This window comes from Nansenia antarctica (genome assembly GCF_963989245.1).
Source record: "Nansenia antarctica genome assembly, chromosome: 5".
Taxonomy (NCBI): Eukaryota; Metazoa; Chordata; class Actinopteri; order Argentiniformes; family Microstomatidae; genus Nansenia; species Nansenia antarctica.
The window spans coordinates 55,464,585-55,489,561 of record NC_137690.1 but is presented as its reverse complement, the minus strand read 5'-3'; the positions used below and the strand labels follow the sequence as shown (position 1 = coordinate 55,489,561).

The 24,977-nt window shown below is 45.5% G+C and overlaps 1 protein-coding gene across 1 annotated transcript; it reads right to left on the bottom strand.

The window, feature by feature from the left end:
- Positions 1-2,238: 2,238 nt before the first annotated feature.
- LOC308157638 (E3 ubiquitin-protein ligase TRIM71-like) lies at positions 2,239-24,571 on the bottom strand (the record flags this gene model as incomplete). Its single annotated transcript, XM_080531237.1, has 7 exons — positions 2,239-2,811; positions 3,009-3,149; positions 4,675-5,172; positions 5,892-6,134; positions 8,895-9,029; positions 12,854-13,021; positions 23,843-24,571. 7 exons carry the CDS (start codon positions 24,569-24,571, stop codon positions 2,239-2,241), a joined length of 2,487 nt encoding a protein of 828 aa, XP_080387363.1.
- Positions 24,572-24,977: the final 406 nt, after the last annotated feature.

Here is a 24,977-nt window from a genome sequence, read left to right as displayed (position 1 = left end):
CTAGTGCTTTCTGCACAGAGAGCAGGCTGAGGACACACACTTTGCAAGGGAAAAGGGGATTCAAAACCCCTTCACAGGTCCACCTAAGAGGTTTGAGGATAAAGTAGGAATCTGTTAGCGCTAAATAGTATTACAATTGGGAGGCTAATGCTAAATTAGAATGCTACCATTGAGATTCATAGCGGTGTAATGTTCGTTAGCATAATAAAGGGATGCTTAACTGAATCACATATGGTGTAAGGAAATCATGTTTTGGGCTGAGGGGAGATTGGGATAATCTTTGGTGCCGCTAGATCTTTTCTCAGACCACTTAATATAATTCTCATGAGATGTGGGGATGTTCTTCCTCAGATGTTCTTCCTTCAAAGCCACATAAACTATGTGAGTTTTATATGTCTCGCTATCCTGTATCAACAATATGTAATCTGTCTGTATGTCTTCCCAGACCGTTTTTCTTCTCCCCATTTGAAACCCGGCGTTGACAGTGCTTTGAACTTCATTGGTGAGAGTTGGGAGTTCAGACTTTCCAACATCAATGATTAATTAGACTTGTAGTTCTTTAAACACCAAACCTAACCTAGATGTGGCTGTTGTGCAGAAATTCTACCTTTGGTTGACTCCACTAGCTGGTCTATAGACCTCCATCTTTAGAGGGCAGGTTTGCATGCGCACATTCTGGATTACTCTCCTGAATTCCAAACACACATTAATAAATAGGAGAGGGCTTTGTAGAGACATCCTGCCCCCCTACATGGGAATTGGATTAAATCCTTTCCCCCAAGGGCCAATTGCGAGTGCCTTTCATACATAATCCAAACCCATAGGATCACTTGATTGGCCTTTACTGCTGTAAGTCACACCGTCTGGACAGCCAATCACATGCCTGCTTTTGCGGTTTCGTTCATGGTCAGCCTCATTTACAAAGAGGTGTCACTGAAACTATTCAACCTCCAGCAACTGCTCAACATCCGGATAACTCGATCCATTTCTAAAATAGTTTGGTGGATCCTCCGTTTGAGTTTTTTTTTGCATATTGATTTTCATATTTTTCTTGTATCTGACACATTGGGCTGGATTGTAAAGATCCAGCTTGTTTTACATAATCATACAACATTCAATATTTCATAATGATGCCTAATTGGGGGAGGGGGGGGTCTGTTAAAGATAGTTAAATCAATGGATACTTTGGGGACAGCAGGGACCTTTTCCCCACAACTACTACCTCATGATTTGAACTTATCATCAAATACTGTTTTTCCAAGTCAGACTCTACTGCGATCAATAAGCCAGTAAAGCTAAAAGGAAATTCTGAGTACAACGAATTGGTTAACCTTTGTTGTATGACCTGAGCTATCTCTGATTTAGTCTATCATGTTTGGCATCATATAAAGAAAGCCCTGTCAACTCCTCCAACAGTCATGACACTCCACATCCCACAGAGCCATGGGGAGACAAGGATCAATGCAAAAACAAAGAAAAAAACTAATTACTAAACATGAAATGACACCACTGAACGCTAATCTTCTACTACAGATCAGCCTTCTAATCCGAACTAAACACGCAGCCTCTACAGCGGTCTGAGTATTGTCTCAGCAACAACATTCAGGAGGTTCATTTAACTCATACCCAAAATACACAGCAATTCTATTCATCCTGTGCAAATATCAACCAAAATGTCATTTCTTTTTTTTGTCTCTTAAATAAAAAAAGTATTGAGGTAGACTTTTTTCTTCTTCTTTGTAAAACTTCACGGACTATATCTCTGCTCAGAGAGTATGAGTACATTCATAAGGAGCTAGATGAGGTAGGTATGGAGCAGAGGGTACAATATTTCGAGAAAAAGTGAGAAATTCCCTGAGATGGCGACTTGAGGAGAGTTTACAGAGAAAGTGAGAAGCAGCTGAGACAGACCAAGGGAAAGAATGTCTCCATCTTTAACTTTATCTACTGATTATCAATCTTCTTAGTGGTCCCCATTGTCATACAGTATACCACAGATATCTGATTTAATCAATCTAAAACTAAAAGTAAAAAAAGAATAAAAAAAAAAAGAAATCAACACATTTATTTTCCCTTACTTTTAACACATTTCACACTGCTCTGAACCCTCCCTCTAAACTCTCCTCCCCTTGTGTCTGTCTGTTGATTCATTCTCTCTCTCTATTTTCTTCCTCAATTGAGATACAGAAAGAGAAACAGAGTGGGAGAACTGGAAAAGAGAGAAAGAGAGAGAACTCTTTAGAACTTGAGGATTCGGTTGTTTCCGAAGTCGACGACTACGATCACACCGTCAGGCGTCACGGCAACACCGGAGGGGCGGTCCATCTGTCCGAAGCCACTTCCCTGCATGCCAAACTTGCATAAGAAGTTCCCATTAGGCTCGAAAACCTGGACGCGGTGGTTCCGTGAGTCGGCCACAATGATTCGGTTCTCCTGGTCCACTGCCACACCCTGGGGCCGAAGGAACTGCCCGTTGCCGGTGCCCTCGGAGCCCAAGAAGCGGGCGGACTGACAGTCCGGGCGGATGACAAGGAGACGGTGGTTGTTGAAGTCTGTCACCACCAGGTGATCTTCATGATTGAAGCCCACTCCTCTGGGAGAATCGAAGTGTTTCCACAGCGCTCCCTCAAAGCCATACTTGTTGAGGAAGGAGCCATCAGGGGCGAAGAGCTGCACGCGATGGTTGCGGGTGTCAGACACCAGGATTTTGCCCTCAGAGTTGACTGCAACATCCCAAGGATAGTTGAATTGACCGTTCTTGGTGCCCTTCTCCCCGAACTTGTGCAGGAACTGGCCCTCGAAGGTGAACACCTGTCAATTGGAACACTTTATTAGCTGTTGGGAAACTCTTCTGCATCTATTACAAAAATGGAATAGTGGAATAGTATAACTAATAATAATAACAAAAAGTGCAATGGTTATGATTATAACATCTCATAAGTATAACATTGTCTACAGTTCTTATCAATAATAAGCTGATGGTGGAAGGGCCAAAGTCACCACCGCACCTGGACACGGTGATTGTCCTTGTCAGCCACGATGATCCGCCGCTGTGAGTCACACGCCACCCCAGCCGGGCGGTCAAACTGGCCAGGCCGAGATCCTAGAGAGCCAAACTTGTGGTGGAAGGCGCCGCAGGGCTTGAAAATCTGGATAGGAGAAGAAGAGGATTCAGATATCATCAAATGCAATGGCATTATAAGGCAAGATAGTATAAGAGAGAGATAATTCCGATTTATGATTACACAATAAAGAACAGACACAGACCTGTACATAGGCCTGTAACAATTATGAAATAATTGTTTAATGGACCTTTTTTTTTACGTGATCGCGTTTTCTTTTTTGAAGCATTTTTATTTTCATTTATGAGATGGGTCAAAGCATGGTCATACTTTTGCATCCATCAAACACGTTTCCACGTTGGTTTAGCGGAGCACATCAAGAGAGACCTCTAAAGTAGACAATGGTCCGTTCGTTCTGATGTTCGATGAAAGTTTGAACCAGACGACCAAAACCAAGCAGCTGGATCTGCACGTACGTTTCTGGGAGAAAGGGCAAGTTCAGTCGAGGTACCTGGGGTCCCAGTCAAAGTAAGTAATCAATATTGATTGACTAATTGTTTATATTTATTTAGCAAGTATTGGTTTTAGGCTTCTAGACTCACATTTGTTGATTGTTTTCATTAGCAATGTTGGGTGATCTGTTGTGTTGCATATAACAGTTGCATATAGAACAATGACAATGTAAGTTAGCCTACTCTATACATTTCTTGATTCATTTCCATTGCTTCTCAACACAGTACTAGATATACAGTAGTAGCATAAACAGAACAGAATAAACTCACACTTACTTAAATTGTACTCAAAAAAGTGTAAAGGTTGAAGCTTAATTGCATAGCCTACATTCTGAGATATGATTTAGAGGTTAATTTTTATTTCTCAGGAGTGTGTGGACCAACTTGAGCTATTGTAATAGTGTAATAGTCTAATGTTTATTTATTAGCAAGTATTAGTTGATTGATTCTTTTCATTAACAATGCTATGTCAAAGTAACTGATCAATAGATTATTGATCATTAAATATTTATTTATTTACTAACTATTAGTTCATTTTGATTGTTACATGCAACTGCGGCTCAAATCTAGTTGGCTAAATTAGGCCTGCTTGTTTCATGTTCAATGCTATGGCAAAATGTGATCTATTCTGTTTTTAAATAATTTTTTTGTCAGGAGTGTGTGGACCAACTTGAACTGAGGAGCCTGGTGTCCATCTCGACGGATGTGCCCAATGTGAACTGGAAATTCTTCGAACTTTTCCAAGAGCATCCAGAACAGTATGGACGTGCTTAGCTTGTTGCCATGGGGAGCTGTGGACTCCACACATTACACCCATACTGTTGTGTTCAGTCATTGTTCTTATGTTGAATGTGAATACATTTACTTTGTAAGTCATTCTGGGACTTATTTCTTCTTTCATAGAATTTTCCTTCATACTTTTGCCAGTATGGCCGCAAAATATGTCTTAAAAAAAGGTCTTAAAAAGCTTGTGAGTCTTAAATTTAACGTGTTGAAACCTGCCGGAAGCCTGCATAACAGTGAAACAATTATATTGTTAATCGCAATTATTTCGGAGACAATTAATTGTACAGCGGAATTTGGAATTGTTCCAGGCCTACCTGTACACGGTTGTTGCTGCGGTCGGCCACCACCACGTATCCCTCCTTGTCAACACTGATGCCCCAGGGCCGGCACAGCTGACCATCGCCTTCTCCTTCGGTCCCGAACGCCGACACGGGCGCCCCCAGGGCCCCGTAGCTCCTCCCTGACTTGACTAGCACCTTGAAAGGGCTGCCCTGGATGTGCTGGTTACACACCAGCACTGAGACCAGGTGTTCACCCTCGCTCTTCGGCAGGTAGCTGACGGTGTACGAGCCGTTCTGGTGGTCTGTTACTTCCGCCGCCGACAGGTTACCGTCGGAGACAGCCATGACCACAGAGGACACGGCGTCTCCACCCGAGAGGCGTGGCTCCCCGTCGTGGTCATAGCCAGTCACGGTGAAAGAGGCAGGCTTGCCGCGGAGCCCGGTCTTTAGGCCCTCGCCGTGGGCTTTGGTGACGGGGGCGAAGGCTCCACTGCTGATCAGACCCATGGACTGGATGGCTTTGTACAGGGCCTGAAAGAATAATGATATTTATTCAATTAATATGCACATGTATTTGACAGTTGATAATACTCATATGTCATATGATCAATTAAAATGTATATAATAATCATGCAAAAAATCTGTGACAACAATAACACTGCTCATTAAACCCATGCACAGGCAACACACAGGGCCAGGAGAGAATAATAACAACAATATTGTGACTGAATGGCTGTGCATACATAGTAGTGGTTTTCCTTGAACTGCGATGGACCCAAACTTTTGTCCCAAAGCGCTTTACAATGGCCTCTCATTCACCCATTCACACACCCATTCACACACCAATGGCGGCAAGCTACCACGCAAGGCACCGGCCCGCTCATTGTGAGCAATTTGGGGTTCAGTGTCTTGCCCAAGGACACCTCGACACGTGGCCAGCCGGGGATCAAACCGCCGACCTTGTGATCACTAGACGCCGGCTCTACCTTCTGAGCCACAGCTGCCATCCTTAGATAGACCAAGCTATTCAGATTATAATTTATTTAAAAAAAAAAAAAAAATCTTCCTTCTTCTAGCATTACGACTGCCAATGGCCCCTGGCCCCGAGTATAGATTCACTTACTTCGTCCAATGCATTTGTTGTCGCTTTGGATAAAGGCGTCTGCTAAATGCCAAAAATGTAAGGGTAAAATATCAAGCTGATAGAGGGGCTTCAGTCTCTGGCCTCCTGATTGGCTGAGTGGCTCTACCTGGTCTGGAGGGGTGAACATGAACCGGTCGTCCTCCTGCGGCTGCAGCAGACCCCTGAGGGACTTGAGCTCGTGGATCTGGGTGAGCATGCGCTCGCGGGCCAGAAGGACATCCAGGTGACGCCCCTCGTCCAGCACCTGCGTCACCGCGGTGATAGTGCTGTCCAGCTTGGTGAGATTCTGGTGCAGCTTCTCCACCTGCAGATAGAGGGACTTGGCCTTCACCTGACGGATCTTCTCCACCTGAGAGAGAGAGAGTGAGAGAGAGAGAGAGAGAGAGAGAGAGAGAGAGAGAGAGAGAGAGGGAAGGAGAGAGAGAAAGTTGGTGAAATTCCTTTGTCATCATGGTTTGTGAATTATAGGGGTGTCAAACGCTAGGCACTCCCAAATGAGCCCCCCCACCCCTTCCCAGTTCACTTGAACTCTGGACCTTAGCTTTAAATGAGTATACAGTTTAAAGTTAGATAAGGGAGGGCTACAGTTACAGCAGACTGGCATAAAAGACCATTCAACAGGGGGCAGGAACTGAGACGCAGGGGTCAGCATGAACAAGAGTTGGGAATAACAGCCCAGCCTCTCTTTATGCTAAATAGGCTTTTATGGTGGGTAAAGGAGCCTTAAAAGAAACAAAAGATGCCCTAAAAGAGAGAAAGGCTTTGTTAAACCCCAATGTAAGCAGAACTGTAATTTGCATCTGTAGGTACTAGACTTGCACTTTATGACCACCGAGGACAAAGAAATTAGTGAGGCATTCTACTGGACCACTGACTGGTGTGAGCTCAACTAGCGCGCACAACGCACATGCACACGCACACGCACACACACACACACACACACACACACACACACACACACACACACACACATACACACACACACACACACATACATACACACACACACACACACACAAAAAGGACAAGGTTTAGATTTCAAAGGTGGTGTGTGTGTGTTAGGGGCCGCCAGTAATGACTTATCAGGCGAGTAAAATGAGTTTGGGGATAAAGTGTGTTTTCTGTCGTTCTCTCTGCAGGCATCAAGACATTAAAGAGAAAACACAAGTAAGTGAAAACCTCCTGTGTCCTCCTGACCTCTCCTCTCAGTCACACACACACACACACACACACACACACACACACACACACACACACACAAAAACAGTGCAGCTGTCAGATCAGAGGCAGAGTAACTTAGGGAAGTTTTAACGATGTTACTAAACCCATTCCAAACGGAAGGGTTGGAGTAAGGGCCTTCTCTTTAATGGTAGACTGGTGAGGATCAGGTTCAATTCATGAGCCTCCCCCTGACAAGTTAAAGTAAAGTATACAGTGTGTGTGTGTGTGTGTGTGTGTGTGTGTGTGTGTGTGTGTGTGTGTGTGTGTGTGTGTGTGTGTGTGTGTGTGTGTGTGTGTGTGTGTGTCTGTGTGTCTGTGTGTGTGTGTGTGTGTGTGTGTGTGTGTGTGTGTGTGTGTGTGTGTGTGTGTGTGTGTGTGTGTGTGTGTGTGTGTGTGTAATACTACAATAGCAGAACATTGTCATTCAAATGTTAACTCTTGAGACTACCTTGGGAATGTTGGTTCAGGTAAGCTCCATGGTACTTGGTGTATCAGTTCCTGCTTTAGCCATGGGCCATAGAGGGGAGAACAGGGCCCCTCTCTCCCCCCGAGGGCTTTCTTTCTCTGGGTAACCCTAAACCATGGGTGGCTGATAATACACACCACACTGAAGTCACAAACTGCATTTACCTGTACAGTGGCCTACTGCATTTACCTGTTCCCCACATTATACCCTCATTTCATTACACACACACAGACACACACACACACACAGCGCTACACACCCATAACTCATGAGAGGAGACAGAGAGACTGGTCAAACATCCTGCTACAATGGCCTCAGGGTACTCATTCATGGGATCGCAAGTGTCAAACCACATGCCACACTTCCAACATACCTCACTGCCAAGAGTAAAATGCAAATACTCCCCTATACCCTCAGGTCTGTATGCTGCAAACATGACCAGCCACACACAGTGATAAATCTGTCACCGTGTGTAACAACCATAACCGTCATACCGTTTACACATCAACATTTCATACCAAAATAATAATTCAACTTTATGATTACAAAATACTAGTGTAAATGAATGATTATGAACGACTATGTTGCTACTGTTCCGTCTATAAATCGCCATCTCCTCCCTCAAAACTCGCCACCTTCTGATTCTTCCAATCCTCTCCAACCACTTTTTTTTATTTTTTTATAATAATAATACTCATAATAATCATAATAATAATACTCATAATCATAATAATAATAAATATAGCTGCAAGCAGCAATGATCCAGTGTCCAAGCCTTTTGACCTTTTACTTCCTTTTAAATATAACACCCTTATTTTATAACTAAAATAAGATAAACTAATAAAGTGCCATGGTTATTGTTATGTTTGTATCTGGGTATAAGACAACTTGGACACAAGAAACAAGGTTCTTCATTACCATATGTTCCCATTATTCTACCTCACAAACACATTTTTTTTACTGTGCTACATGTTACTGTGCTACATGTTACATTATTGGTGGCAGCAGCTGTTGAACTGGGAACAAGTCGCCAACCGACGGGCTGTTCTGACTTTTATTCTGAAATGTTTCTATTCATTTCAACGTTGTTGAAAATCAATGACACACTCGCTAGTCAAGCCAAAATATTGCAATGCAATGGATTCTACTAGTGTAGAGTAGTGGGGATTGCTCACCGAATCCACTGCATTGCAATGTTTTGGCTTGACTAGAGTCATTGATTTAGAGTCATTTTGATTGGTTGGCGACTTGTTCCCGGTTTCACCAGCTGCTGTCACATTGTATTGACATGGATTGCAAGAGGGGGTTCAAAAGTGATAGCGAGAATGAGAAAGCTTGAAAGAGAGAGAAAGGACAGGCACATAAGAAAGAAATATAGGAAAGATGCCAGAGAGGGAAGGACAGAGAAGTAGAAAAGCTCACCTTCCACAGTAGTTCACACTCTCTCTCTTCCATGGCTTTCCTGTGTCGCAGGACGATGGACTTCACTTCGGTCTGCACAACCTTGGCCTTGATCTCAACCTGCTCCGCGGTCGCCTGGGTCTTCTCCATACTCAGCTAACGAAACAGGGGAGAACAGGGGTTACAAATGTGACACAACATTGCCATACTCAACTAGGGACACAGGGGACAACAGGGGTTACAAATGTGACACAACATTGCCATACTCAACTAGGGACACAGGGGAGAACAGGGGTTACAAATACAGTCTGACACCCAACACTGCCTGTGCTGTGTTAGAAATATCGCAACCTCTTCCACATACTAAACTACTGGAAGGGAAACAGGGAGACTATGTCACAACACTTCCTGAACACTTCTCATTACTTCTCATGACTGGATGAATGACCATAAGGGGAGGTAAAGGAAACAGGATATAGGAGTCCAGGAAATATAAAGTGGGAACATGATGTTAAGTGACACATCTCTCTCGTGAGAACAGAAGACACCTGCTCTGTCAGGACATCTACGCCCTTCCCCGTGGATAGCTACAGTCAGGGGAGAGGAAGTCGTAAATCTGGGGTCAGAAATCACACAAAACCTCACACAACACAACACAATATGATGCAACATCCCTTCAACATTAGAGGTGAACCACAGTTCTCTTTAGGAACTCTTTTTCCTGTGTTGCTGTATTGTAAAATTGAGTGAAATACGGGGATGTGATGTGACGTCATAGACGTCAACTGTTGGTATATTTTCTTCTCCTTTGTTTTTTCCCTCCCTCTTTGATCTATCAAGTCTTTTTCCCTCCTCTCTCTCTCTCTCTCTCTCTCTCTCTCTCTCTCTCTCTCTCTCTCTCTCTCTCTCTCTCTCTCTCTCTCTCTCTCTCTCTCTCTCTCTCTCTCTCTCTCTCTCTCTCTCTCTCTCTCTCTCTCTCTCTCTCTCTCTCTCTCTCTCTCTCTCTCTCTAATCTGTCTTCTTTTTTTATCGGTCTCCGTTGTTTTTGGAGTCACAGAATGAGCTGGACCTCACTTAGTTTCCATTTAAAAGGTTACATACATGCCATTAAGCTGACACTTTTATCCAAGGCGACTTACATTGGAGTGAGTGCATACATTTTTCAGTATCTATGGTCCCAGCGGGAATCGAACCCACCACCTAAGCATTGTTAGTGCCATGCTCTACCAACTGAGCCACAGAGGACCAGGATGGAACATCGGGAAGGTTGGAACATCGGGAGGGGCAGCGGAAGGAGCTTAGCAGAGTGTTTACTTCCTACACCCCCAGGATTTTTTCGATTTGAGAGATTGAGATTCTGGGTTCCCGAGATTAGACTTCACAGGGCCTTAGGGGAGAGGGGGAGGGCCACCTTTGTGACATCACTCACAGGGAGCAAAGGTCACCCGAACCCCCTAAGATCATGACCTGTGGCCCCAGTCTAAAGATGCACCCCCTGGGTGGGAACAAAGTCCAGAAGCAGGGTCCTTTCTTCCTCCACCTGGCCATTTGAAATGGGCAGAGAAAGGGTTAGCTAAATCAGAATTTGAACAGCAGGGAGGGAGAGGTTGGGGAGGGCTGTTATCAATGCTGAAATGGAAAGACGGAGAGAGAGATAGAGAGAGTGCCCTTTTTTCTCCATCCCTTTCACTGTCTTGCTCTCTTAGTGAGATCCCAATTCCCAGTTTCTCTCTGTTTCTGAACATACTCAATGTACTACAGCAGCAGCTTGGAACACAAAGGAGGTCAAACTGACCAATCAGGGAGCAGAGGGATAAGACTCTGGCCAACCAGCGGGTCATAAGGTTAAGGGTCAGAGGTCAGAGGAGATAATGGGCGTGGAGCGGGCGGAAATGTCCTGCCCCTGGGGAGAGGGGTGTGTGTGTGTGTGTGTGTGTGTGTGTGTGTGTGTGTGTGTGTGTTTACACGCTCCCTGGCGTCAGCGTTTACTCCTGAGGTGACATGGGATAGAGGACTGGAAACACACACACATGCACACACAACACACACACCAGGCAGCTGGCCAGAAGGCCAAAGTGACCCCTAAATCTGCTCTCCTTTCAGATCCCCCACCTAACCACCACAACACACACACACACACACACACCAGCACAATACCATATCATCACAACACACACCAGCACAATCCAGCTACAGCTAACTATATCCGGCCAATGGATTTCCTATGAGAGCTGGGGTTGTCATAGTGACGCCAGGAAAAGCTGTTTATGGGCGCCACCATAGCGTTCATAGCGACATCTAATTGGTGGCACCAACGCAGGTTGAGTCAGTTGTGAAAGTAGATGTTTGTGACACGTACCTTCAATTATGTGAAACCTTTTTATTTAAAAAAAATAATAATACATTTGTAAATGCTTTTAACTTGGATTATTGGCTATGAAAAAAATTATTGGTTCCAAGGAGAAGACTACATATAATATAACATACTGTATAATAGGCACATTTTAACATGGGTTTCAAAGGGGAAACTTGCTTTTTGGCACCAGCTACAGTACTCCACATGGCCACACGGTACAGCTGGCTTCAACATCTCTCACCAGGATTGCTCACAGGGTTATTGATGATGTAACCCAACATCGGTGGACTGGATTGTAGTTCAGGGTTACATTGAGTCTCGACCAAGGCCACAACATTGCATAACCTCACAGGTAAGTTATGTAACCAACAACAACCCTGTTAACTGGTTAACTCTGGTTTCATGGAAACACCACTGCAAGGCATTTTAAATCAGCAACATATCCGTATCCAAATTCCTAACAGTTCAGGGATTGTGGACATATTTCTGCTATCTCTGTGGAGCTATGATGACTGGAGGAGGCAGTGAAAGTTTGACATCTTGAGGGGTATTGCTTAGGTTGTTTGTACTGCTGTGGAAATGGGCTTCAAGTAATTTGGTGAAACAAAACACTTCATTCTGTTGGCTGTATTATTGGTAAAAAATAAATAAATAAATAAATAAGGAGTTCCTGACCGGCACCCTGATAAATAACATTTAGCTATAGGATCTTGACTGGTTGACTATTTCTTCCTTTAGTCACAGCTGTATGAGCACGTCCCTGTGAGAGATGTGGATATCAACACCATGGTTGAATGGAATTGATATTATTTGTCATTGTTAGTGTGACCATCCTCTTCTCTCCTACCCCTCCTCCTTTCTTTCTTTCTTTCTTCCCCCCTTCTCTCTTTCAAATGCGTAACTTCCTCTATAGAACACAGCTGGAGGCGAGGGGGGGCTGGAGCCTAGGACGGTCTGGGGGTCTACAATTATTCAAATACAGAGGAGATGTTCCTCAAGAAATAAACGTGTGTGTGTGTGTGTGTGTGTGGGGCAATGATTCTAGTCCTTTAAAAGGCAGGGGACCTTCCCTTTACCCTGAAATCCTTCAAATATCTCACTTCCCTTCCCCCATCCTCCCCTTTGACCTACAGCCCTTCAGCACTAACCCCTGTTCCCCTCACCCCATGTGACCTACCCCCTCCCTGGGCCAGCTGGCCACCCTTAACCCCAGGCTTCTGTAGGGCCTAGCCCTGGTGGCTCCAACATCTCTTATTTGATCAGCTCTAATAGTTGCTTCCATAGAAATGAATATAGATGTGGTTACTTCATCTACTGGCCCAGTCCACCTCTGAAATGGAGTGTGTGTGTGTGTGTGTGTGTGTGTGTGTGTGTGTGTGTGTGTGTGTGTGTGTGTGTGTGTGTGTGGGGGGGGGGGTTAATCTCTATCAGCGGAGGTAGCACTCCCCTATCCATCCCCCCCAATGGGATATTCCTCCTCCCCTTCACACAGGAGGTAGATGAGCCTGGTCAGGGATTAACCTCATTTACACACACTCAAAACAGTGTTGGAGCCCTGACTGAAACACAGAGACAGACACACACACACACACACACACACACACTCCCTCTTTCACTTTCTCACCTGTACAGCCTGTCGTCCCTGCTGTGCGTCAGCCAGCAGTTGGATGGTGATGGCTCTGGAGTCTTGGACCGCCTCCTGGAGATAGATGAAGCTGTGGCCCATGTGACGGCCCACACTACACTCCCTACAGATAGGCATGGAGCAGGTCTCACAGAAAAACAGGAACACCTAACAGAGAGAGAGAGATCATATTTAAACAGACGTTTCAAGTATTTTATTGTAATGTGCTTCCTTATTGCCATGTGAGCAGCCTCGTCAAGAAGATTGGACCTTCTGGCGTAAAGTAGTGTGTGTGTGTGTTGTATTCTACAGTGTGAGCGCAATATGTGTTAGCTTGAGCTAAATCCCTAGTCATTCCCAGGCACGCTCTTCTTTGACGGTGAGATGAGACAGGTATTTTGGGCCAGACCAATTAGCTCCACAAGAAGGCTGAGTGGCCAGTCTCTCTCACACACACGCACCAGCACAGGCACACACGGACCTGCACACAGACAAGCGTGCATGCGCACACACACACAGGAATGATATATTTTCTAGAATCACAGGAACCCTGTATCAAAACAGTAACCGTTGCTCTACAGTGCTTTATGGAGCGGGAGCTCACAAAGAAGTGACCACAACCAAAATGTATCAATACAAGTGTCCTTTCAGAGTAAACCCCCTCTAAACAGCCATTGGTTGATTAAATATATACCCTGACCCATTGAGACAGGGATCAATGTCCTCCAATGGGAGCAGAGCAGTGGGGAGAGGGAGGGGTCAGCAATCAATCCATCAATAATGGCTGCTCCCCATGGGGATAGCATGATCTAATGGCACACACGGCCACGCCCACCCACCTTTGCCCTACACGCCTCTCTCTCCATCCATTTCTCCTGCCTTCTCGAGCCTTCTACTCTTGTCTCTCCTCTACTCTGCCACTCTTCTTGTCCCACCCCCACCCCCCCTTTCCGCCACCTCCCATCCCCCCTTCAACATCTCCAAAATTCCAAGGGGAGAGAAGAACAAAGGGAAGGAATGCAGCTGTGTTTGAGCGTTGTGGGGGTAATGGGGGAGGGTGGGAGGGATGGATGGATGGATGGATGTAGGGGTGACGGGTGAGAGGTGAGGGGTGAGGGGTGTGGGGGGAGGGGGTTCTCCCACAAGTGGCTTCACTGAAACCATCCAAGGAGAGAAGAGGGGGCAGCGACCAGGGGGACTGGGATGGAGACTCATCAGCCCTCCTCTTCTAGGGGTTCTACCGTTCCTTTAACCTTGTAGTAAGAACAGACTTCAAAGAGAGAGAGAGAGAGAGAGAGAAGTTGTTTGTGCAAACACTGGCGTAAGGTTTCACTCCAGGTGCTAGGTTACATGGCCTGTAGTAGTAAGAGACTTACTATAGGGCGTCACTTCTCATGTGTCACGTCAACGACTCAGTCCTTGAGCTGTCTCGCACACACACGCACCCACGCGCACGCACACACACACACGGCTGGGGTTTCTTGCGGTTACATAACACCCTGCGAATGGAGTCAATATTATTGACACACAGGAAACAGCTGAGAAAGAGATCCCCATTTACATCCTCTAAGAATACATCATATATACACACACACACAAACACAAAACACATACACACACACACACACAAACACACTCCAAGAATATACAGGCACACATACACTCCAAATTCCCATTCGCTGTCTCCAAGAATAAAAATCCACACACCCACTGGGAATGCACCAGGAATTCCACTGACCTGCCAAGACAACACTGTGGACACATATAGACAAACCTACACAGGCGGAAAGAACTCTCTCTCTCACACCCCCCTTCCAAAAGCCGCATAATATAGAATGTGAAAAACAAGCTGTGCTGGGTGAGAAAAAAAATACACTGTAGGTGCGCTGTCCCTGTAATATGGGTTGTAAATTCCAAGCAGCACATTTGGAGAGGAGGCCTTCAGGGGAAACACACACACGCGCACACACACACACACACACACACACACACACACATACACATACACATACACATACACATACACACACACACACACACACACTACGGTTTCTATTTTCTCAATATGCACAAAGCAACCCCACAACACGACAGAGCCTTCGTCCATGATACCAAGGTACATGTGACTATGAGAGGAAAAAACGAAAAAAATTCTAACTGCAGACAAACATATGGAGAAAAACAAGGCTTCCACGTGTGTGAGACGGAACCTGCTAGGGACCATGGGATTCTGGCTGGTAGGAGGGGGATTGATTCAACATATCACACACACACACACACACACACACACACACACACACACCCTCTCAGTGTAGCAAGGCTTCGCTGGGGGAAGTGAGTTATTGTATTTCATTAGTGCACCGGACGTTACTACCCCCATCCCCCATTCACCCACCCCCTAGCCCTCCCAACACACCGCACACTCTCACTCTCACGTAATATACACACACACGCACACACACACACACACACACACACACACACACACACACTAAAGCCTGATTACATATTCATACCTATAGATCTATAGATATAGATCTGACCTCTGTTCCTGGCTAGCAAAGTAAAACCCAGATGAGTGCCCGATACTCCAGCTCCAGGCAGTTCTGAGGCTAAGGGCTAACATAATAAGGACATGCTTGTTCTTGATGACCAAAGCTACATACTAGCATGACAGCCTTGAAATGCAGACTCCCCCACCTAAGGACAGCAGCGCTACCCAGAAGAGGGAAGTTGGTGTGACTGCAATACTTTTCTTTTTATGTCGCCTTTCTAGATGCTAGGAATATTCTAAACACTGCCCTCTGGAACCTGTCAGTGTCTGCGGGAAGTGTAGAGAGACTGTTCACCAGGTTTCAAAAACGGATGTAGAAACAGGGAAGGTCAGTTAACTAGAGCGTGCACGCACGCACGCACGCACGCACACGCACACACACACACACACACACAACCGTCAACAACACATAGCGTCAGATGTAAACGATGGTGCTGCTCCCATATTTTAAACAGAAGGCTTGTTCCTGCTTTCCTCTAAGTAATTATTATTGATCTAACATGATTGGCTAGCTGAAACTGGTTTTCCCTGTTTAACCAAAACCACTAGGCTGATCAAAAGGCATTCCATTCCCACTTCCCCCTCTGGAGATAGAGAATGATGGAGGGATGGAGGGAGAGAGGAAGGCAGTGAGTGTCGGTGCCTGGGGACGTAGGTGTGAAATGCACACACCCACACACACACCATTCCAATGCGTCAGGAGCAGGTGTCTCACAACCTCCCCCCACCACTACTCCCATTACCACCACCACCACCACCATCACCATCATCACCATCATCACCACCACCACCACCACCACCACCATCACCATCACCATCACCAGTACTGTGTGTTTTCCTCTCATTGTTCCTAACCCTCACAGTTTCTCAATACCAACTCCTGCTCCATACAGTCTTAGTCTGGGCTCATGACCAGAAGCATTGTCTTAGTTCACAAGGTGAGACACAAAAAAAATCCAAACAGAAAAGAAAGTGTGTCACATCAGAAGAAAATACGTTTTAGATAAGCTCTAACACGGAAAGGGCAGATACAACGAGCACCATCCCCAAGCTTCCTGCTCTGACTCATCTAGTCCCACCCTGCACACACATGAGAGAGAGGGGGGGGGGTACGTATGTTGTAAATATACTGTAGGAGAACTGTCTGTAACTGATTAACAGTCCACATTGCTGTTACAATAAATGCTTTTGAAGGTCATCTGGACGCGAACACACACACACACACACACACACACCAGACTACAGTGTCTCATTCATAGGATAGTCAATCTCAACACTGATTGCAGCTCTAGCCAGAATCCAAGAAAGACCGTCTGCCTACTTAAGCTCCTTTCATAGAAATCAATCTCTCTCTCTCTCTCTCATTCCGCTGTTACTCCTTTCCCTCCGCTATTCCTCCTTCGCTTCCTCCCACCCCGCCCCCTCTCACACAGGCAGCTCTCGCTGGCTCGTTGCCACGGACACGGACACACACATGGACACACACATGGACACGCCTGCTGATGTTTTGAAACTCCAGATACTTCAGAGGGGGGTGGTGGCCCTCAGCGAGTGATTTCATTGGCTGACCTTCTAACGGCGAAGGAAAACTAAACAACAGTCAGCTGGCCTCCGGAGAGAGCGAGCACGTGACAGAGTGTTTGTGGCAGGCAGGGGTGTGTGAGTATAGGGGAGCGCTCGGGTGTGTGTGTGTGTGTGTGTGTGTGTGTGTGTGTGAGGGGATGGTTGCCTGTTTGTTTGAGAAAAGAGAGGAAGTGGAAAGAGAGAGGAAGACAAGATATGAAAGTGGGAAGAATAAGTGTATTTTACTTTTCAGTTCTTTAGCGCTAATGCTAATTCTCAGAAAGACAAGCTAAAACGTGAGACTGCCTTAAATAGACAGTAGGCTGATTTTCATAATAGGCTGATTAGGTGAAATATTAGGCTGAACCCTTCCCGTTAAAATGTTGTCCTTTCTGATGTATTCCTTTCTGAATCTTAGTAAACACAAGAATGAATCACTCAGTCAGGAGTGTCACTCTAGACCTTAGTGACAATGGCAGTGCCTAAGAGCTCCTGTTACGGTACGGACACACATGACGTGCACGCACACACATACACACGCCACACAAATGACTCACATGCCTTTTTGGCAGCCTAAGGAGAGTGACGCTTACAAGTAAATGCCTCGCTTACACAAGCAAGCTGAGACCTCTACACGAGTGCATACCATGCATGCGTGTACAGTATCATACACACATAAATACACACACAGGTTTCTAAACAGGTTTTTAAATGGAGACAGTTGTCAGAGGGAACTGATGTAACGTCATCTGAGATGAATATCAAAGAGGTGCACGCACACACACACACACACACACACACACACACACACACACACACACACACACACACAGGAAACATTCAGGCTGCTCTCTAATTATTGGGCACATGGTGTGCATTAAGACCCTGGAAGTCCAACTTCACATAATGTAACTCTGCTGGCCACTCGGAAACACACACACACACACACACACACACACACACACACACACACACATCAAAGCAAGTGTGAGTGCATATGTGTACGAGAGAACGGACAAGACTAGGAAGTAAATTCCACAAATGATGGCAGTTGAAACGTAATCCTTCAGTACTCCATGGCAACAGCTACTCTATAGTTTGTATGCAAACACATTATAACAGCTACTCTATATGTTTGTATCCATACATTACAACAGCTACTCTATATGTTTGTATCCATACATTACAACAGCTACTCTATACGTTTGTATCCATACATTACAACAGCTACTCTATGTTTGTATCCACACATTACAACAGCTACTCTATATGTTTGTATCCATACATTACTGCCATTGTATAATGCCAGGAGAGCAGGCCACTGATGAGAACAGCAGATCAGCAATAGGGAAATCCCAGATGTTTGTACACTTAAGTGTGTGTGTGTGTGTGTGTGTGTGTGTGTGTGTGTGTGTGAACCCGAGGAGGCCCAAACTAAGTTACGGGAATTCCTTTGGCCTTGTATCAGGCTCACCTCTGGGTTAGGTTTCCTCACAAACACTCAATCTCAGTTGCCATGTGTGTCTGTTCTGTGCGTGTGTGCACGTGTGTGTGTGTGTGTGTATGTGAGAGTGTGTGTGTCTAAGACTCTGTTCCTTGTGATGGTGTCCCCATCGTAGGAACCTAGGAGGCCAGCCACTCCCCCAAGGGGAATGTACCAAAGCGACACAGGAAGTACCTCCGTGGAAGGCCAGATAGAAATGGCCTCCTGAGCTACTATCTTGTGGAGCACCATCAATGATGAGACAGATAACAGATAAATAATACCTATTCGCTTGTTAGTTTTGATTGGCTTAATTTCTTTAACAAGCTGCGATTGGACAACAGAGTCGGTCCACAATCTTTGCAGGTTTTTCAAGGCCATTATATGCTTTCGTACAGTGAATTTGTCATGTGGAGCTCCTTTAACACACCCCCCCCAGTAAAACACAAGGGCTGTGTAAAAAAAAAAAACTAAACTGGGACACAGGGGGGCATAAAACCGATTAGTTAAATTGAGCCTTGCGCCTCATCGTTCAGTGCATGTGTGTGGGGGGGGGGGGGTGCACAATATCCCCCCAACCACACTCTCCCACTCTAATCCAGTGACCCCTCACCTCTGACCCAGCTAAAAAAAGACCCAGGGATGGGAAGTGTGTGTGTGTGTGTGTGTGTGTGTGTCGCCCTCTTCCTAGGGGAAACTTGTGACAGAAACAATAGTTTCGGAGCCAGCGAATCACGATTGCAGGATCATATCATTAGCATAGCCCGTCCTCCCTGGATAGAGCTGTGTGTGTCGTATCTCTATAGGGAGTGACATCACAGCGAGGGGGAGCGTTGATGGATGTAATCCTATTGGCCATTTCCACTGCACACAGAGCAGGAAAGCAACCATGCAAACAAGCACTTGACATGAGAGATATCAGACATTAGATTATAGCTCACAAGAGTAAAACATACATGTATACACATAAATACAAATAATAGACAGACAGGCACACGCACACGCACACACAGACACACACACCCACACACCTCTACCTGGATATTGTACAACGGAAAAGCTCTTTACCACAACGGAAAAATGTTCAAATTACAGCTCTCTCTTGTGTCCACAAGATTCGGAAGTGTCATTAAAATTGGAATGTGTGTTTCAATGGTGAATTGGCTGCATATAATCAGATTATGCATAAAGAAATTTGGGGGAATTTCAAGTCAGGGCAAATGACGGAAATATTCATTCCAGACCATGGCCAAAAAACACAACATAACCTCATAACTGTTTATTCAATTCAGTGGGAAAATTAGAACCTTTATTTCCATCTCCCAACACCTCTCTCCTGTGTTCTGTTGAGGGGGGGTTTGTCTCTCTGGGATTGTCCGGTGGAGTGTGTGTGTGTGTGTGTGTGTGTGTGTGTGTGTGTGTGTGTGTGTGTGTGTGTGTGTGCGCGCGCACGTGCGTGTGCTCTCCTGGCTCCAGTAGGAATGTGTCTGGGAGGAACTGGATCCAGCAGCAAGAACTCTGCACGCGCGCGCACACACACACACACACAGACACACAAACACACACACACACACACACACAGACACAGACACAGACACATACACACACACACACACACCAATATGTGTGTCATATAAGGAGGTGTGTTTGGGCTTTAGTGGACACTTTCAACTACAGATGGTCCTGCTCTGTGTGTGTGTGTGTGTGTGTGTGTGTCTGTGGCTCTCTCAGTCACACACAGGCACACACCCATTCAAAGGCACAGAACTGTCCATTTCCAAACATCCCTGGTCTGCATTCCTGTTTTTACAGGCCCACCAAACCCCGCTTGAGTAGCTAGTCTCCCAACCAGCCTTCTTCCAACCTCTGCCCCACCCCCTACCACTCCACCCCTAGCTGTCCACATACACACACACACACACACAGCTAGCCTCCACCAATTCCTAACCATCTCCTACAGAGTGTTGGTTTATGTCGGTTCCTAGCAGCTCCTGACCCTAGAGTAGAGTGAATACTTGTAAAGATCAATAAAAGGATCAGGATAAACATGAGTTTGTGTCTAGAATTGTCTATCGATCATGTCTTAAACCATTGTTCGATTTCTAGACCAATGTGAAGACAGGGGTTCCTTAAAAGAGTTACATAACAATACCTCACCCAGCTCCTGGTAAGAGCAGCCCATTAACTCACAATGGCAGTCCCCTGGTATGTGCGTGCGTGTGTATTTTGCTGGACATCAGTGCAGCCCATCTAACACATCACATCATCCCAGGCTGTTCGGATGGGCTGTTCACCAATCTTGGCGAGGTAATAGAATTGTCCAATATACAATGTGTTATTTGTATAGGACACTGGAGAGAAAGGCTCCATTAGACTCCACTGCTCCCTCATCTGCACTGGTGCAAACACCCATAGGCCTGGAGATGGTGGCCATCTGGTCATTGGTTGCCCTCAGTCTTCACAAATCACACGGTCACATTTCCTCATTATACTCATCTAGCCTCCTCATTGAAGTAAAGAGAGACAATGACAACAGCACACAACACAGTGAACACACCTAAACCTCATCCACACACAATAACAAGACTATTACTTTGCACACAGGTAGAGAATGACTAGCCCCTTCTCCAGTGTCATTCCCTCCCCCCCGGGCGGATCGGGAGTGAGTGAGTAAGACATTACTGGAAAACAGAGCCCTTACTGGAAAAGTGAACCTTTACTGGCAATGAGAAGAGAGATGTGGGGGGACGGGGGACGGGTACTAAAACCTAAAGAAAGACCTCGCTACAGAGACCAAACTTGGTGTTTGTGGTGCTGTAATACCACACAGTGCCAATGACACTATTGAAAGCAGGGGAAGCACAGGCAGAGAGCTACATGTATCTATGTAGCTACATGTCGTGTAGTGACTCCACTCCATCTCACACCATCCCACAGCAGCCATCTTGTCAAGGGGGACCTATTGGTGACTACGTCAAGGAAAGGCACTACAAGACTACTTGTTATGGACAGTTCTGTGTAAAAGGACCCATGAGGACCAAGACGTGAAATGACTACTAAGAATCTATAGTTTGGGGAAGTCAGAAATACATTTCTCAACCATCTTCCATCATTAGAATTAGTGTTGTTCCGATACCGATACTAGTATCGGCATGGCCACCGATACGCACCAAAATGCTGGTATCGGTGAGTACTTTACAAAAACGTAAGTTTTTTTTTTTTTTTTTTTTACTTAAGTTTTACAAAGGTTTTGAGCAGTGCCAGACTAAGTGTTAGCAATAATTTTACATCGAGGTTAGTATGCGGCTCAAAAAACATGTTTTTTTGTTTTGTTTTTTCAAACGCCGTGGTATCGGATCGGTACTCGGTATCGGCAAGTACTGCACGGTCAGGTATCGGTATCAAAAAATGGTATCGGAACAACACTAATTAGAATGGGGGTTAGCAAAGGCTTTGACTTCTGGCCAAACATAATAGCGAAGCATATACCAGAAAAAGTATTTAAAAAGGTGTTTAAAACATCAAACCTCATTAATGGTCAAGTATAGACCCTGGTCAACTAATATCAAGATTTTTAGGGCCGGTTTCACAGACAAGGCTTAATACTAGTCAAGGATTAAATAACATTTGCTTTTTAGTCTAGGTTTAGTTTAAATCTGCGTCCATGAAAGCAGCTCATTGCTATTGGTAACAGAATTGGTAACAGAATGAAGTGGTAACAGAATGACCAAATCAAATTTCGAATGGGATTACTGAAATAGAATTGGCTATATTTGTAGATGGATTTGAAGATTAAACTGATCTGAAATCATATTTAGCCTATATATGATGTAATATATGATGTGTGGGAAATACAGCTTGGCTAAAGGGTTCTTTGGCTGTCCTTGTGGAAGAACCCTTTAAGGTTCATATAGAACACTTTTGGGTTCCATTTAGATTAGAATCCTTCTCTGGTGAGATTTTGTCATTTCAATGATGCTAAACTCTTTCACTACTGGCCTATGGAAGCCTTACAACTCAGGGTAAGATAATATTCCACCTAAACATAAAAATAGGCTGAACAATCCCTTAAAGTTGTACTTCACTTTTGTCCATTAATGAAGCAGTGTGTAAGTTTGTTGGACATCTGCCCCCTCTGGCCACTGCGGCAAAATTCAATCAGAATTGCCAAACAACAACATCCTCCATCATAATAATAATCTACCCCCCTGAAATGGACTTGCAGTGTCCGACTCATTAGCTGTTGTGTTTCTGCATGCGATTGGAAGAGGCAGCCACCAGAGACAAAATGGTGAATATCGGAGGCCACTCCCCAAGGACAGTCCTAGCAGTAACAACATGCTTATTATGCAAACAGAGTGTCGGGTAGGACACTCCACTTTAGAAAGTGCTTTTTCCTGACCAAAACAGAATTCGTAAATCAAACATGTCTTTAAACGGGTCTCATTCCCTGATCGCTAACGATTAAACATAGTCATTACAACCATTAGGAAGCTTTTAGGAAGCTTGAATGTTACATACTGGACCTTTAACAATCAAAACATTGAGGAATCTAACAAACTACCGTCAGCTGGTATTCCCCCCTCCTACAGTGTTACAGCAGACCCCTAATCTCTCCATGCCTATGGTTTCTGTACAGTCCCATGAACATGTGTGGAGTTGGAGCTGGAGGGGCGCCTCTCTCTCTCTGGCCAGTGTGGTACAGATTAACCAGCCTCACTGTGTGTGTGTGTGTGTGTGAGTGTGTGAGTGTGTGTGTGTGTGTGTGTGTGTGTGTGTGTGTGTGTGTGTGTGCGTGTGTGTGTGTGTGTGTGTGTGTGTGTCCAGCCCAGCACACGTGCCTGGTGGTCTCCAGGGAACTAGGTGAAGAGCCACTCAGCCCCGGTTTGAACCTCCAGCCATCTGGCCTCAAGTAAGGCCCTATTTACCACACATAATGCTATTACACTACAAGACTGTGTATGTGTGTGGTGTGTGTGTGTGTTTGTGTGACTAAACACATAATTCTATTACTCGCTACGACCAGGGGGGTAAGGTTTGCTGCCACCACTAAATCAGAGTACTGGTCCATTATTACCCATCTAAGTCTGTGTGTACATTTAGGACGTGTGTGTTTTTCTAAATACGAGTCCTCATAAGTTTGTGTATGTAAGTGTGTGTGTGTGTGTGTGTGTGTGTGTGTGTCTGTATGTGTGTTTGTTGCAAAGCGCTAATGTGAGCGGGCCCAAAGTCCACACACAGCAGGTCTGAACCGATATGAAGACCAGCTGTAGAGACCAGGCCTCTTCAGACTGCGGAGCCACAATACATGTTTTGTACTGTAAGTGGTATATGTTGTTTATTCATGTGTGTGTTTGTTTATACCCTCTATTTGTGTCTCTGAACTCACCTCGTTGTCATGGTGTTGGCAATAGCTCATGTGGTCTTGGAAGAGGGACAGTAGGGTGAAGTTGGAGTGCAGAGACTGGGCCAGGGACACAGACCCGCCTGCAGGGCTGGATTTAGCATTGGACCGGCCAACCAGGTGCAGGCTCTCTGCTAGCCTCTCGATGAAGTGGTCCTTTGTGAGCCGGACCCTCTGGTGGGCTCTGACGCAGTTATCGCACAGGTACTCCTGGCAGTCCAGGCAGTGGGAGCTAGCCGGGTTGTCCTCGTCGCAGGAGCTGCACTGGGGCTCCCCGAGACAGTGCGGTCGGAGCAGGCCACCGTGAGGGTGGTGGAAGCCCGTTCCAACGCTTCCCCGGTGGTGACCGTTCTTGTTGTGGATCTGCTCCTCGGAGCTCACCACCACGTCCAGGAGGTTACTGAAGAGGAAGTTGGAGGAGGGAAGAGAGTCCACCCCGGCCTCGGAGATGGAGACCTTCTGGTCACAGGTGGGGCATCGGAGCTTCAGTGGATCACCAGGGCTCCGCTGACCCTCCAGGCATTGCCTACAGAAGGCATGGAGGCAGGGGAGGACATGGAGTCTCCTGGAGGAGGAGGTAGATGAGGAGGAGGTGTGAGAGGAGGAAGAGGAGGTGGAGGAGTTGGAGGAGATGGAGGAGATGGGAGCAGAGGAGCCACAGAGCTCCTTGCAGAGAGGGCACGTCTGCAGGTCCGAGTCTGGAAACGAAGCCATCTGCAGCGTTACAGAAATCAGACTTAATTTAAAACATGTGCTGCATTGAGATTGAGGTATTCATTTGGGAAACATACGTTTTCCCGTTGTTTCGTGGAAAATAAGCTGCTGTTTGAGGTAGATAATTGAAGCGTGAAATCAGTTCGACAAAAATGGTCCATAAAGGCCTGAAGATGTTGTTCCTCAGAGCATAACACTGAACTGACGCAAAATACACGGATACACTGAGAAACGCCCTTCTCAAAATTATAAATCGGTGCTTTTTTAAAGAATGTCTTCCCGACAAAAACAAGAGAAAACAATATTATTTTCGCATTGATTAACTTCAATCGGATATGGCTTGCACAAAGAGTATCTTCTTATTCATTTAAATTGTGCCAACTTTGGAATACTGTATCCTTTTTCC